This window comes from Calonectris borealis, chromosome 16, assembly GCF_964195595.1.
Source record: "Calonectris borealis chromosome 16, bCalBor7.hap1.2, whole genome shotgun sequence".
Taxonomy (NCBI): Eukaryota; Metazoa; Chordata; class Aves; order Procellariiformes; family Procellariidae; genus Calonectris; species Calonectris borealis.
In genome coordinates, this window is record NC_134327.1 from 7,467,740 (window position 1) to 7,482,231 (window position 14,492).

At 41.2% G+C, this 14,492-nt stretch overlaps 1 protein-coding gene across 1 annotated transcript in view; it reads right to left on the reverse strand.

Annotated features, from left to right (window-relative positions):
• Nucleotides 1-14,492, reverse strand: part of MYH11 (myosin heavy chain 11) — a 63,833-nt gene that overhangs the window by 35,510 nt on the left and 13,831 nt on the right. The window contains exon 5 of the mRNA XM_075165070.1: nucleotides 6,777-6,804. Within this exon, the coding sequence (XP_075021171.1) occupies nucleotides 6,777-6,804 (28 nt within the window). The remainder of the gene's footprint in view (nucleotides 1-6,776; nucleotides 6,805-14,492) is intronic.

Consider the following 14,492-nt stretch of genomic DNA (forward strand, 5'->3'; position numbering starts at 1 on the left):
CCTCTTTGTCTTTGGATTTAAACTAAAATGGATTTAAAAATAAAAAGAACAATACATTCAAAAATCCCATGGACATTTGTCAACTCTTTTGAAACTGAAACTATTTAGCTGGATCCATTGCAGTTCTGCTTCTTTTCCTAATTAGGAAATACAGGAGTTAATTTTCCCTACCAAGGGACCAGTGATAAATGGACATAAAAAATATGAGTAAGTGCTGGGCAGAACTTTCAAGACAGGATGACATTGATGTAAACCTTAGGAAACCAGAAACAATTCCTGCCTGAGGTACAACACGATGAGAAGTGTTTCTTCTGGCTTTTAGAGTTTCAACCAGAAATAATTGAGATGAATATGTTCCTTTTCACAAGACCTGGGTTAATTTGCACAGTTTAGAGGTTGGATTCATCTCTTCCTGGGCTTCAGTGCTAAAACATTTCCATGTTTTATTGATAAAAATTAAGTGTCCTGGGAACAATTCCAAACCAAGCACACCAATTTGAAGGCATATGCATACAAAGTTTTCAAATAAATCTACCTTACAACTTTGTTTCTTTGGAAAAAAATAAAAAAACCCACAACTTTCTTCAAACAAACCCCGGGTTTGAACTATTCCGTTTTATTAAAGGTTATTTGTAGTTCATCACTACATGAATTGCATTTCCTTTCTCCCAGGGCAACAGTGCCCATCATTTGGCTTTCCCCTGAATCCCTGTGAGTATTACCATATATGGCATCATTTTACTTGTAATTATCCTACCATACTGTAATGCTTAAGTTACTTAACATTTTGTTCTGTGCTTTTATCCTTAACTCTTTGCTCCTGCACAGGCTGAGGATTTTCCTTTTTTCTGCAGATAGACTTTGAGGGCTTAACTTCCTTTTGAAGTGGACAATAAAAAGTTCTTCAACATGAAATGGAAATGCTTCAACATGAAATGGAAAACAGACAGGATCTCAACAGTTACAAGTAGGAAAAAAAATCTCTAAAGTCATTAAGTAATGAAGAATAATGTCCATAGCTGATGAATACATCTAATTTTTCAACACATCAGATCATTTTTAAATGTCCATGACAATAGACAGGTCTGATAAACAAGTATCCATTAAACAACATTAGTAGCCCTCAAACTCTGAAGGATACATCACAGCTGTATGACAATGTCTAGATTTCATCTCAGTGACAAAATACCATGTGTTTGAAAACTAACTAATGAGGAGGAATGGCTAGATCAGGTTCAATGCCTCTAAACATCAAGAAGCTTACAAGGGAGAACACCCAGGAGGAGGAGAGCATGTGAATCTCTTAGTTTGCTTCACAGGTGGATGAAATTCTTCCTAGAGCTACTGCGCTGCCACAGAATTGGTCATGCTGGTTTTTTTCTCTGCATCTGCCTTGAAGTACCATCATTTCTGGGGTGGCAGAAAAAACTTTCATTGTGAGGTGGTATGAGAAATCCCACCTGTTTTAAAATCTACATGCTCTCTTGAGCTCAGTGACTGAATTCTTAAAGATGGGTCTTTTTCTTGCAAGCACCTTTCAGCGGTTTTGGCGTGGACCATACGCAACGGGGTTCCTCCCAGGAGGCATCTGCTCCTCCTCCTCTCTTCTGAGTGCCCGTTTTCCTCAGTCTTTACCCCTAAATTATGTTCCAAAGTGGGAGTTCACCATATAAACACTGTTACCATTGTCCTAATCATGATCTTTTGGGAGTAGACTGATCATTTGTTTAATTGAAGCATCTCAAATCATTCTTGTCGCCTGCCATACAGAGAGGCAGCGCATTTACTGCCAGTGCTGTTCTTTGCACCCACCTCAGATGGGCAACCCAAAAAGCAGATCAAAAGCAGGTCCTGCTGCACAGTTCTGATTAGCCCAACAGCAGTGCTTAATCTACTTCCCATACATGTTTTTCTCCTAAGAAACTCCTTGGCTTTCCCAGACCAAAAGGGTCCACAAGACTTACAGGCTTGCTCTGTTAAAAACACCACTCACATTGTGTGGCGTAGTTTATTCTTCCCTCATTTCTTGCCAAGCATTGCTTTAGGAACTCAGTACAGGATTTAAAGCACATATGCTCATATACGTAGTACTCAGCTATAATAGAGTTTTTGACCACATGAGCAACTAAATCCTCTGTGACTCCACTACCTTCACCTTAAATGAAAATTATCCCAGTTAGAATAGGTTTCCAAAGTAGGACAAGGTGAGACTAGCAAGTTGGCCCCACTGTTGTGTGGTGAGCCTGTGGTGTAACTAGGACTCTTGTACATTTGGGTATAACTGGGAAAAATCTGTTAAAAATGTGTATTTTTTTGCTGAAAATTTGAAAGCTTTCTGTATTAATATTATGATATAAGACTTAGCTTAATTCCACTTTTGAAAACATCTAAAAAGTAACAGCAGAATTTATTTTCAGCATTTGTTTCAGTAAGCAATGGACCACAAAAATTGACCGTTCACACATCCCTTAATCTGGCTATGCTGGCACTGCGGGCAGCCTCTGCACAGGGTAGTCAATGAGGTGCTCTAAATCACATTAGGGCTTGGCAGGCTTCATCCTGCAGTACGAGATGTGCAAAGATAATGAAAATCTTTGTCCTAGACCAGCTGTACCCTGCCAGAGACCCCACTCAGAAGCCAGCCCACTGATCCTACTAGTTCACTTATAAAAAAATTCCCCAAAGAGACCGAGCTGGTTCAGCACCAAGCTCCACCCCGGGTCTAAAGCTACACAAGATATCCGTGTGGGAGAAGGGCCAGGCAGCAATGCCTGCCAGCTCCAGCCTTCGAGATTCAGTGAGCTGGGAAAGAAAAGAGTTTAGCTCTCTCGTGGAGGAGTCTTTTGACTAATGGGACTTTGGAGTTTGGAGGATGATCTGGATTACTCTGCTTCTTGACACGTCTCAGGGGAGAAAGCGGGCTGAGGTCCTGTGGCCGGGTGAGGCTCTGGAGGGTTTGCCCAAAAACAGAGAGGGGAGAAGAGGAAAAGGGCAGGATGGTCACTGCCTCACCCAGTATTTTGTCTGATACTGTATCGAATTAAGTGGAAATAGCACCCTGCTACCATATGTTTTGATAGAAGTTATTCAAACTAAATACATGTATAAAATAAAGTAAAAGGTAATGAAAAACTATTTGATTATAAAATGTTTAACAAGCATTTGTTTTCACAGTCTTCACATTACCCCAAACATTCAGAATTTTGATCAGATTTTTTTCTGATTCATTTAGGGTGGTTTCTTGTTTAACTGAAGCTTGTGCACAGTGCTTTTAGCCACATCTGCTTTCTAGAAAACAATATATTCTACTCACTCTTTTCAGGAAGTGGCTAAAATATGATAACCCCAAGATCAGACAGGTTTAAGGAGAGATCTTTAAAACATTCATGTGCTTAGCTATGCAAATAAGCACCTGTGGAATTTTTAGTAAAAAACCTTTTGAAAACTCCAGTAGGGGCCAGTTGTATCTGTAGAAATTGGACAACTTAAAGGCCAGAAGTCTCCTTTGAGGGCTGGTGCCTTTATTTAAATTGGAAGAAGCTTGAAAAGTCACAAGCCTGTTCACTGGCCATTGCTTAGTCCAATTCACGCTTAGTTGCCGAGTTTGCTCAGGTCTCTGAGTAAATGCACAGATTTCTTGGGAGTTTTCCTTCAGCAATATCTAATTGCTGGTCAATACAGACCAGCGCAGTCTTTGCAAGAGTGAATACAGAATATTGCATGGCAAACTCTGGTGTCAAAGAAGAGAGACTGCAGTGGGGGATGCCTAAGTGCAGGCAGGAATTTCAGGAAATCCCAATAGCCAGGGAGAGCAGGAGGCTGCCCGGAACAGTGCAGGGACGAAAACACAAGGATGGAAAAGTCTTAACTGCCTTAATGTTCAGACACATAAAACAATAGGATTTCATACCCTTAGTGCAGTATTATATATTGTATATTTATTATATATGTTATGTTACGTGATGTTACGTTACATTACGTTACATTACATTATGTTACGTTATGTTATAATAATGCAGCCACAGATATATTAGTTAGTAAGCACAGCCATGGTGTAAAGTTTCTTCTGTTCCAGAGAGGCAGCTTGTAAATGTGCATCATAGGATGTGGGGTTTTAAAGCTGACTGTGAAGTGGCAGAGAGCAACTGGCAGGGAATGACACGAGAGGATGTTCCGTGATGCTGCCCATGGGGAAGAGCTAACAGCGGAAAGGATGTGTGCATAGAGGAGAGCAGACCAAAGGCAGTATGTGTGTGGTTATTAAGAAAATGTAGAGGAAATAACGAAATCTAGGAAAGACGGGAATTCTGAGGAAGCATTAGAACCCATGAGCATTAAAGACAGATGGGGCATTTTAAACATACCACAGTTACCACACAAAGGGTAGGGATTGGAAAAGAATGCAAACAATACTTAACCACATGAGGGGAGGTTCAATGAGCTGAGGGTGAAGACCTGAGAATGGGTATATTTATACTCAGAAACACAGAACCACTCCTCGTTCTCAGATCTGTGCCCCTGCCTATGCCCCAGCTGCAGGTCAGGTGAGTCCCAGGCACTCAGCATCCCACCAGGCCTTTGGTTTCCAGGTGAGCTCTACTAACAGTGGAATAACTTTACAGAAGTAGTACAAAGCACACAGCATGGAGTACTTAAAGTGCACAATTTCTGCTTGCATTTTGTCACCGGTATTTTGGCTATCCTGCTGAATTCCCATAAGGTAAATAGCGAAAAGTGGGAGGTGGGTAGCAATAAGTGGAAGAACGCAGGACTCTACATTGCAACATCACTAAACATAAATGAGTTTTTGGCAGCATCCACAACTACTTGTGTATGAATCCTTACAGCTACATTTTTTACAATTTAGGTAACAGGCCTTGGAAAGTTTGAGTCTATAGGTATTTAAAGAAAAGATCCCAGCTGACCCACACCATGAAGTCTTCAATTATTGTTATATATTTTAGGCAAAAAGATAATTTCTTAGAATTTTTAGCAATTCTATAAAGTAATGCAAATTGCTTCTGCTTGACAGCTGCCCAGCTGAAAGCCAAGTGAACTTTCTTCTTTCTGTACAGCCAAATAAGGCCAACAAGGATGATAAACCAGTAGTGGTTAAAGTTGTGTACATTGGTTTTAGCTTGACTAATCTTTTTAGTTTAAAAGACATGTCTGAGGATGTTTTAAGCTATGGGTCATGGTGCCCATCCAACATACATCAGTTATTCTAAATGTCTCAATGAATCACTTACTGTGGCTGTTTTCAAAATGGGAAAGATATTTTGTTCTCTCTATTTTATGTATTACTGGTGTGAAAGACCTTATTATTTCCAGCCTAGCTGGCCAGGTGAAAAAAAGTATTTTTGTATTTTTTATATATATGTATAAATTATAAATATATATATATATATATAGTAGCTGTCAGAAGTGGATCCTTTAATGGATTTTCATGAACAAAAAGGCATAGATTTGCAAAAGAAAGCCCCTTTCTTAAAAATACTAATATTCCAAAGTTAAAAGAAGATCTGAAGATTTACTAATGGAAAAATAAACTAAAGTACAGGAATAGAAGGAGGAAATGCATATCGTAAATTAGTCTTCATTACCATGACATGTCTCATCCTGGGAAGAAAGTGATGGTCAATTTTTATGTCATCATTGCATCAATTTTAGATTTCTTTTTGGTATTAATGCATTTTTGGAGACATTCTTGATTGATATATTTGCATGTAATGAAGTCTTGTTACAACAGAGGTCAAAGCTATGCTAGTCCTTATGGTACCAGATATAGTATATAATTTTTACTCTTTCTTAGGTGATGATTGTTTTCCAGTCAGCAGTGGCACTCACAAGTAACTGTACGGCTGGTGATCAGTAGCAGTGCTTTTTAAAAACTGTAGTATAAATATATATTCAGTCAGTCACATTTTGACAGGTAACATAAAACCAGTTCAGTTTGTGGAGTAGTAAGTTGTGTGCAAGGAAGCTTATTGCAATGAAATCCCTGCCTGACCCATGATGCAACGGCTGAACCCCCCATGCTGGTGCTATCTGAACACTGGCAGGTCAAAACTCAAGGAGGAGGCCTTCAGCAGAAAAATCAGAGAGTTCAAGACAGGGCTGGCTTAGCTGGTATTTTACTATTGCCTAAACCAATTACGTAGAGACGGCAGAATGGTCCAACCCGCGTGGTGCTGCTAAGCCCTCTTGGCCAACACAGCCCTGCCTCGCGCACAGGCTCCAGGGGTGGCCACTGCCAGCAGGGAGGTACCAAACCTTCCCCGTTCTAGCTACAGTATATACAAACAGCACAAAACAACAGCATGAACGTAAAAGATCGCACTTTTCTACAATGGCAACTGAATTAGGACGTTATGGTGAGTTATCATCAGCGAAAAATGAAAAGCAGTTCAGTAAATATCTGGGATGCTCTGTATTCCTCACTTTTCTCAGTTCCTCAGCTTCCTCTAAGCAGCTCTTAAAATCCCTTGTTCTTTCTACACATACAGTTTTACAACCACACTCCCCAACTGTTCATTGTAACCTCTTAAATCTCTGAATTCAGGAAGTCAATTTAAAGAAATAAGTTTGTGCATTAAAGACTTCCTACAGCACTGATACCTGCGTTGTATTTTATCACCAGGAAAATCTACTGGGACTGGAGTTCAAGCTTACTGAAGGTGAGGAGAATATGTCAGTTCCATCAGAATTTGAATCAATTTTGAATAGAGACAGACATTGTAATATTGAGAGATACTAAAATAGATTAGTTTACTTACGTGCACAGGATAGACTGGTCTTCTCGATCTGTGAATAAAGAAAAAATTAATTAGGGAAAATGGCTATGTCCTGACAAAAGCACTTACATTTATAAGGGTTTACATTGAACAGCCTAGACCTTCCAAAACCTGGCGATCCATGATTAGTCAAAAGTACTGGGTTCACATCTTATTTAATTTGCCCTTCCATTTAAATAAACATCTCTAATGGAAATATTTTGTACAAAAAATGAACAAAAGGTTAAGAGTTCAAAAATATTTTTTGTAAATTCCATTAGAGATGAACTGTAATGAGGACAGCAAAAAGATCAGGCTCCCTATAAGAAGATTATAATTGCAAATTTCAAACCTGAAACTCAAGTTTTTACTACGCTTATGAAGTATGACTAGCAGCCCACTTGAGACAAAGTCTGGACAGATAAGGCATCAAAAACTAAAATGTTTTAAGCTGGTCATGCAAAGTTTTAAATTTTGAAAGCAGAGCAGTTCAAATACCTGAATAATGTACTCTCTATTTCATTTCAGACTGAGAGACAACTTTTATCAAGAGGACAAGTAATTTCTCTGAGATATTCTCCAAAGAGTAAGATAAAACAAGATACTTCACGTATTTTACAAGAGCATGTCAACAAGTACATAAGTATTCTTCATGCTTTTTACTATGAACAGGACCATGAAATGCATTGTGGCTCAAACTTTATAAAAAGGTGAACCGAAGTCTCCATTTCCACTTATAAAAAGGTGAACCGAAGTCTCCATTTCCACTATGTGAGGCATGTAAGAGGTTTCTGCGCAGCAGAGTCCAGCACACTGTAATGCTGCAGCAAGGTTTAGGATTACATCCTAGCTCCATAACCTGCTCCTGCAGGGTTCCCCCCTGCTTATGCTTTTGGAGTCGGGGTTTCTCTTTTCTTTCAGAACTTTTACACAGAATTTTTTACGTAGCTGATCTCAGGCTGGGATGGACAACGAACACCCACTGAGGTTTCATAACGTGCTCCACAATGCTAAACTATTTTGTAAAGCTCCATTGAACCAAGACTTGCAGAAAGGTCTGTGATAATGGGAGTCTTTACAACTTGCCCTCTACGTAAAGATGCATGACTAGCATGTTTGTTGTGATCAGTTCTGAAGTAGAACAATTTTTTTCACTGTGGGAACGGTCAAGCATTGGGACAGGTTGCCCAGAGAGGGGTGGTTCTCCATCCTTGGAGCTGTTTGGAAGTAGACTTGAACAAGGCTCTGAGCAGCCTGCCCTGGCACTGAAGGTGGCCCTTCTTTGAGTGAGGCTGTCACGGACTGCCTTGTACAGACTGTAGAGAAATCGTCTGACCTAGGAAAATAAATTCCCAGGCAGGTCAAATACATTTTTGAAAAGTGTGCATACTTTACAAATCTGAGACTTGAGGCAGATAACTAAGGCAGAAACAAGTGTTTCTGTACGGTTTGGCATTATTTATCAGATGCAGAGCTAGCATTAGCCCAGTGGAGCCTCTGGTCAGAGGTTAAGACATGAACTCCTTCCTCCTTTTATTCAGTGTGTGGGGTGACTTGCAGGGCTACCTACCTGATTGCTTGCCCCTGTCACTGACCCTGTATGTAATAAATACCATGAGATAAACAAGCTTTCTGTATTGTGTAAAGATAATGGAGATAAATTCGACCTATTAAGCTTGCAAGTTGTAATTGCTGCCTGGACCACAGCCAGTCTAGGGAAAGCAGTAGAGGATTCTGCTATGGTTTGGATTGATATTAAACAACTGTTTTACTCCCGGTTCCTCAACAGCTATAACATTAACTGCTTTATTGATCACTCACACAGCAAATGGTGCCACTTAACTGCTTTATTCGGTAAATTGCTGCAAAATGACTCATTACATTTCTATTGGAGATATTTGTCAGCAATCAGCACAGCAGGACTCTTCCACATAAACATTTGGGAGGAGAGGAGCTGTGAGCCATGTTTATTTTTCACTGCAGGATACGAGCTAGGCTTTCTTTTAAGTTTAAAAAGTGAGAACAGTAGAATTTTTTCTAAAAATACACTGCTGTGTAAATAGAAACCATGGGCATATATTGATATTGCATCACAAACCCATAAATACCATAATGAAAATAAAAGTGACTCCTTGATACAGAGTTGCCAGTGGAATTTCTGAGCTCAGGGAACATTAGAAAAAGTTGGTCTTCTCCAAGCCAAGTATTTTCTCACTACTCTTTGCTGCCCATTGCTGCCCTTCTTTTGCTACCCAGTAAGTGAAAAACCCCTCCTGAAGGTATCTCATAAACTGGCCCACCACAGGGATTTGCATGAGTGCATGCATATGGGCAGCTTTGCTGAAATGTAAGAGCAGAAGAAGGATTAGGAAGGTCAGAAGTTGCACCAAGTGCCCTCTGGGATAGAGAACAGGCTGTGCAAGCCAAGCCTGAGTTACTGAATTTCTTTGGACTTGATCAGCCCAGCCCCTCATGCAGGTACAGGGAACAAATCCTGCTGAAATGGGAATAAGAGGGAAATGGAGGGAATGGTGGCTCTTTGGTCCTGGAAGGACTCAAACTGAAAGCAGGGACTGCTGGGTGGTTGCTGGCTCTCCAAGGATGCCTTCTGGTGAAGCAGCACTTTGTGACTCTGACTGACAGCAACTTGCTTGAGGGCAGTTGGGGGTTCTTGGAAGGAAAATTGAAATTATTTATTTGATTTCAGCTTTCTCTTGTAGTCTGAAAGGCTTCCAGGATTGGACCTATGCGATTTGCCTGTTCTCTGTAGGTGAACAACCCCATGGCATTCTTGCAAGCTTCTCTCTTGGTCAGTGGACGTATCCCCTTCTAACTTCCCTTGTGCTTGGCAGCCATATGAAGTCTCGAAGCTTGCAGCCCTGTGGCTGAACTGTGCAGCCTGTCCTGCAAAACCTCATGCTGACAAACTGTCCTGTTCACATTCGTGGAGGGAGAATTCCAGATGTTACTCTATTTCCTTCAGCAGTTCTAACAAATTGCAAAGGCAATGATGAAATATATCAGGAAATGTAATCCTATTCTTTTATGACTTGAGCTGCAGATACTGGTGCCATTTACCTTCAAGGGCTCTCCCATTTGATTGCTCCTATTTCTGTTCTGGAATATTTTATTCTGTATAGAAAGGACTGTGCCCTATTTTGGGAGTCTGCAACTTTATGTGGGTAGATCTATCAGAAGAGAATGACTTGCATGAATAAAACTCCTTAAATGTAATTCCTGGGGCTTAAAAAGTAACAAAATATGTCTTCTAGCTTCCAATATCTTTTTGGTTAATGCCTTCTTAAAAAATTTGACACTACTTGGAAGACTATCACCCCCTCTATGTCTATATTAGATGTTTTGGACATTTTTTAATTTTTTCCTCAATTTTTAATAGCATAGAGATCTACATTTACATTCTAAACCCCACCAGCTTTCCTAAACATGCAGTTGACTCTTTTTTTTTCTGGAATCTGCTTAGCTTTTTCACCAAGCACCTCCAGATTGCTTGTAAGAATCATATGCCCCTCTGTTCTTGATAGACCAGCGAGCTCTGCTTAATCACAAACAAAATCAGATGGTTTATCACAATGAAGCAGCAAGTTGGCAGCTTTACCATAAAAGGAAAAAACCAGACTGAAACCATGTTCCAACACTCTCTTACTGCTTCTTTACATTTGTTAATAACTACACTGCCTAAAGGGGACATTTCTGTACAGTCCCGCTGAGGACACGGTAAACAGATGGCTTTTCACAGCAGCCTCCTTTTCTGAGATCTTGGGAACTGTGTTTCCCTCCCATACCTCCCAGTAACTACCAGGTTGTTTGTTTTTCCATCTTTAACTCAAGCTTGCATAAAAATGGCTTTGCAGAAAATAGATAACCTTCTTGAATCTGCAGAAAGCCGTAATATATCTTCCCCATGATGATTTACTGCCAGACAACTTAATAAAAACCTTATCATCCGCATGGAAACCTGTATCTGTTACTACTGCTACATAACCTGACTTTTCACATTTGTATTGTTTATCACTTATTTGCTGTTTGCTGCAAGCAGGGCAGAAGGCAGCAGAATTACTAATCCTTACTGGACTGGTGTCTCAGCTCCCTCATCACTGGAAGCTGGCAGTGCTGCAGAAGAAGGCATCCACCCACCTCCAGCTCCACTTCCCTGGCCTGCACTGCCCTCTCCTTGCTCCAGCGTTCGTGCAGCCACCCTGCGCGCCAGGCAGGGGTGACCCACCTTAAAACTAATTCAGCAAAAAGCAAGAGGTGGTTTTCACCCAGAGCAGGTTTGTGTCATGACTGCATGAAGACTGGTGCTGGCAGCGCAAGAGTTGGAACGAGGGGGTCGAGCCCTTCGTGTGGCAGCTGTGCCACTGGGGAGCTACTTCATCCGCAACACAGGAGAGAGAGGTGGGTGCAGAAGCATGGGGTGATTTTTTATGATCGCAGTCTCTAAAAGTAGTAGTAGTCAGCTAGTTTGTCTGTAAAGACAGTCAGTGGGGCCCAGTTCAGTGTGGTAGCTCCTGGGGACAGATACACACACAAAATGCTCTCGTGGCATATTATATTCTCTTAGTCTTTTAGATTAAAGAAAACTAAAGTGAATGAAGTTTACTCTTGTTCTGGCTGGAAATGAGCATCCGTGGCTGTGCCTGGGCAATAATCATACTGCATTAGTGACGTAATCAGTAGATTCAACAAGCACCCTGGTTTGAGCATGAGACAGCATGACTGTGATTTGTAAAAGGGTTTTAGGTGCTCAGAACCACTTGAAACAAGTGGAAATTTTACCTTTGCCCAGCCAACATCTCTGTTAATTCCCGTGTCCTGTGAGATGTCAGCTTTCCTGCATATTTGGAAGAAAGCCCAATTATCTGATTTCTGTTAACCGTAGCTAAGTGTTATTACCAGAACAACTTTGATGGGACTTAAACGTCATCCCTAATGAATACACTAAGCAAGTACGTCCCTAAAGCAGAGGAGGAGTACAGAGTGCACAGCTCATGTTTTTTGCTGGATGTTCGTGCCAACAGAGGAGAGGGTGAGAATGTGGAGGGCTGTGATTCCCAGATGATGAGCCTGCAATAGGACCAGCGATCTGCAGACACTGAGGCTTGATCCACCGGAAGATAAATGTTCCCTAAGACATCTGAACAAGCTGATTGCTCTTGGCCAAGTGGCCCTGCTCATGAAGTACCAGAATATAATTCTTCAGTCTCATGAATCTAAGATATATTTTACTTTGGCAAGAAGAAACTATGCAAGTTTCCCAGATAAGGAGCAATACTGAAACTTCACAAGGAAAACATTCAGTGCCCCGATCTGTGTTTATAAGTAAGAATTTTTGTTTATATTCCATTTGCAAATATGCTTACAAGAAACGATGAAACCCTCTATGTCTATGCATGTTGCATGCACACACACACAATCATGTTGACGCCCACTTTCACCACTCGAATGCGAATACAATTTGGCTGAATAACTGGAGTTATTTTGAGGTTTGGTTTAGTTTTGTGCACAAAACACGAGTACGTTTTTACAAACAAAAGCACAGCTTTAAAACCAGCTGGGGCCCTCTTCAGAGATGGAGAGCCTCCAAAATGGCATGTGCAAGTAAATAAGCAAGTAAAGCGTGGGTGTCCTGGGCTTGTGATGCAAGTTCTTGTGGGACTGCTCCCCGGCTGCCGTGCCAGCTGTGCGTGGTTAGGAGGGGAGGCGGTGGAAGAGCATTCTCTTAAAGGTTCAACTGATGATCTATTCCCTCCTCTTTTCTTTCTACTGGCTCTCCCCCTCCTCTCTGCCGTCAAGAAGAATTCTTTGCAAACGGGGCACATGAATAACGAGGCGTAAAGCTTCCCCAAGAATTGGTGAGGCTAGGAAATTATTATGAGCACCAAAAAAGTGAATAGAAAGAAGCATGCACTCCTGCTGCCTCCTCCTCCCAGCACCCTGCCTGGGAGTCACAGCTGAACCCAGGCTGTTCTAGATGCAGTTAATGACCACAGCGAAGGGCAAGCCAGCTCCAGTGGCATCCCCGCTGCCTGGGAGAGCGTTAGGAAGGACAGGAGACAGAGAGAGGAAGAGTGAAAGAGGCCCTTGTGCTGCCGGGATCAGGCTGATCTATGCTGATACTAGTTTCACGTTAAGCAGAAAACTCATGTACTGTCAGGCCAAAACAATTCTGTTTCAGCATAGGCTGTAGTATTAAGTTTTTTTCTCTTTCTGCAGATAGCTTGTAGCCCTTACCTAGTTGTTTTTCCCCATCCCATTTTTAGGGACAAGTAGCAGTATTCTGCACAGCTGAATGAGCAGAACGTTGCTAATGACCTGCAGGAGCCAAAAGCTTCCTGCAGAGCTCCCCTGCGAGGCTCGCTGCTTAAATAAAGGATCTCAGGAAAGAGGACTGCTCTGACTTCAGGGCCTCCTCAGAGCAGGACAGTGCTGGATGCAGAGCACAGAGTTCAAGGCTTGGTCTGGAAGACAGATACATGGCCGTGGCTTCGTGGGAGGAGCTTATGCCAAGTAAGTTTCTTATAACTGTGGTTACATCAAAAATTGTATTTACTGAATCATGTTATTCTAAAAGCACCTGCCCCCTCACTCCTAAACATATTTTATATGCCTCTCTTCATGAATAACTCTGCTGTTACAGTAAGGAGGAAGGTCTGTTTTCAGGGTGTCTTTTATTGTTGCTTTATTGATCCTCCTTCTCTGCCGCGCTGTAGCTCTGCCTTCTGGGATGCACTCAAATAAAAGAACCGAAATAGCTCCAGAAAAAAAATGTCATACAAGCCATAGGAAGAAAAAAGGTTGATATTGTAAAGTAGATACCTAGTGTTCTGGGTTTAGAGTTGAATTAACTATATTTCGAACACTTGTATGTCTGAAAATGTAAGATTCTAAAGTTAGGAACCTAAATTATAATTAGGGAATTGACTTAAATACGTAAATAATCTTCAGAAGTTCTAAGGATTTGGTTATTTGGATTATTTTGTTAGCATTACAGTTAGTACATATGATACTCAGGAATTTTTTTTGGGGAAAGACCTGTTTTGATTCCTTTGATATCAATCACCATTGCTGTGTTTGTGTGTGTGTGCTTATATATAGTGCTTGTACCAAAATGACAGGGATTTGGTTGGTATTTGCAGTCAGTAGAAGTCTGCCTGGGGTCGGGCAATTTAGACGGCCTGGAAGCCTGTCACGTGTAAGATGATCTTTTTTTCATTGTGGGGAAGGACTGTGTCTAGTCCAAGTCTTGCTTTAGAAAACAGCACTTAACTATGACATGCCAAACTGACTGCTTGTAACTTCTAGTAAACTCATCAGGGTCATATTTCAAGTAGGACAAGTACAGGAGTACTGCAATCCTTGCGATTACAACGCGCTGTGCACCTGGAGAAATGCTGTGACTTGCGTAGTCAGATGAAGCGCAAAGTGGTTTTGAACGGATTCATTTCTCAGTAACAATCACTGTTCTATGTATGTGTGTAATTATTACAAAGAAATCAACACCGGGTATTAATCTAGCTGCTAAACTGAAATTTCTAGATGCTGTTTATTGTTTTCCCCAGTCAGATCTAAAACCTATAAGCCCTAAACCCTTAAATCCTTAAGCTCCAAACCGGGAAGCCCGAAGCATTAGGGCCGAGCCCACGAACCTTGCTGCACCATAGTTACTGGCAAGAATTTCTGCAGGATCAGGCCCCTAAC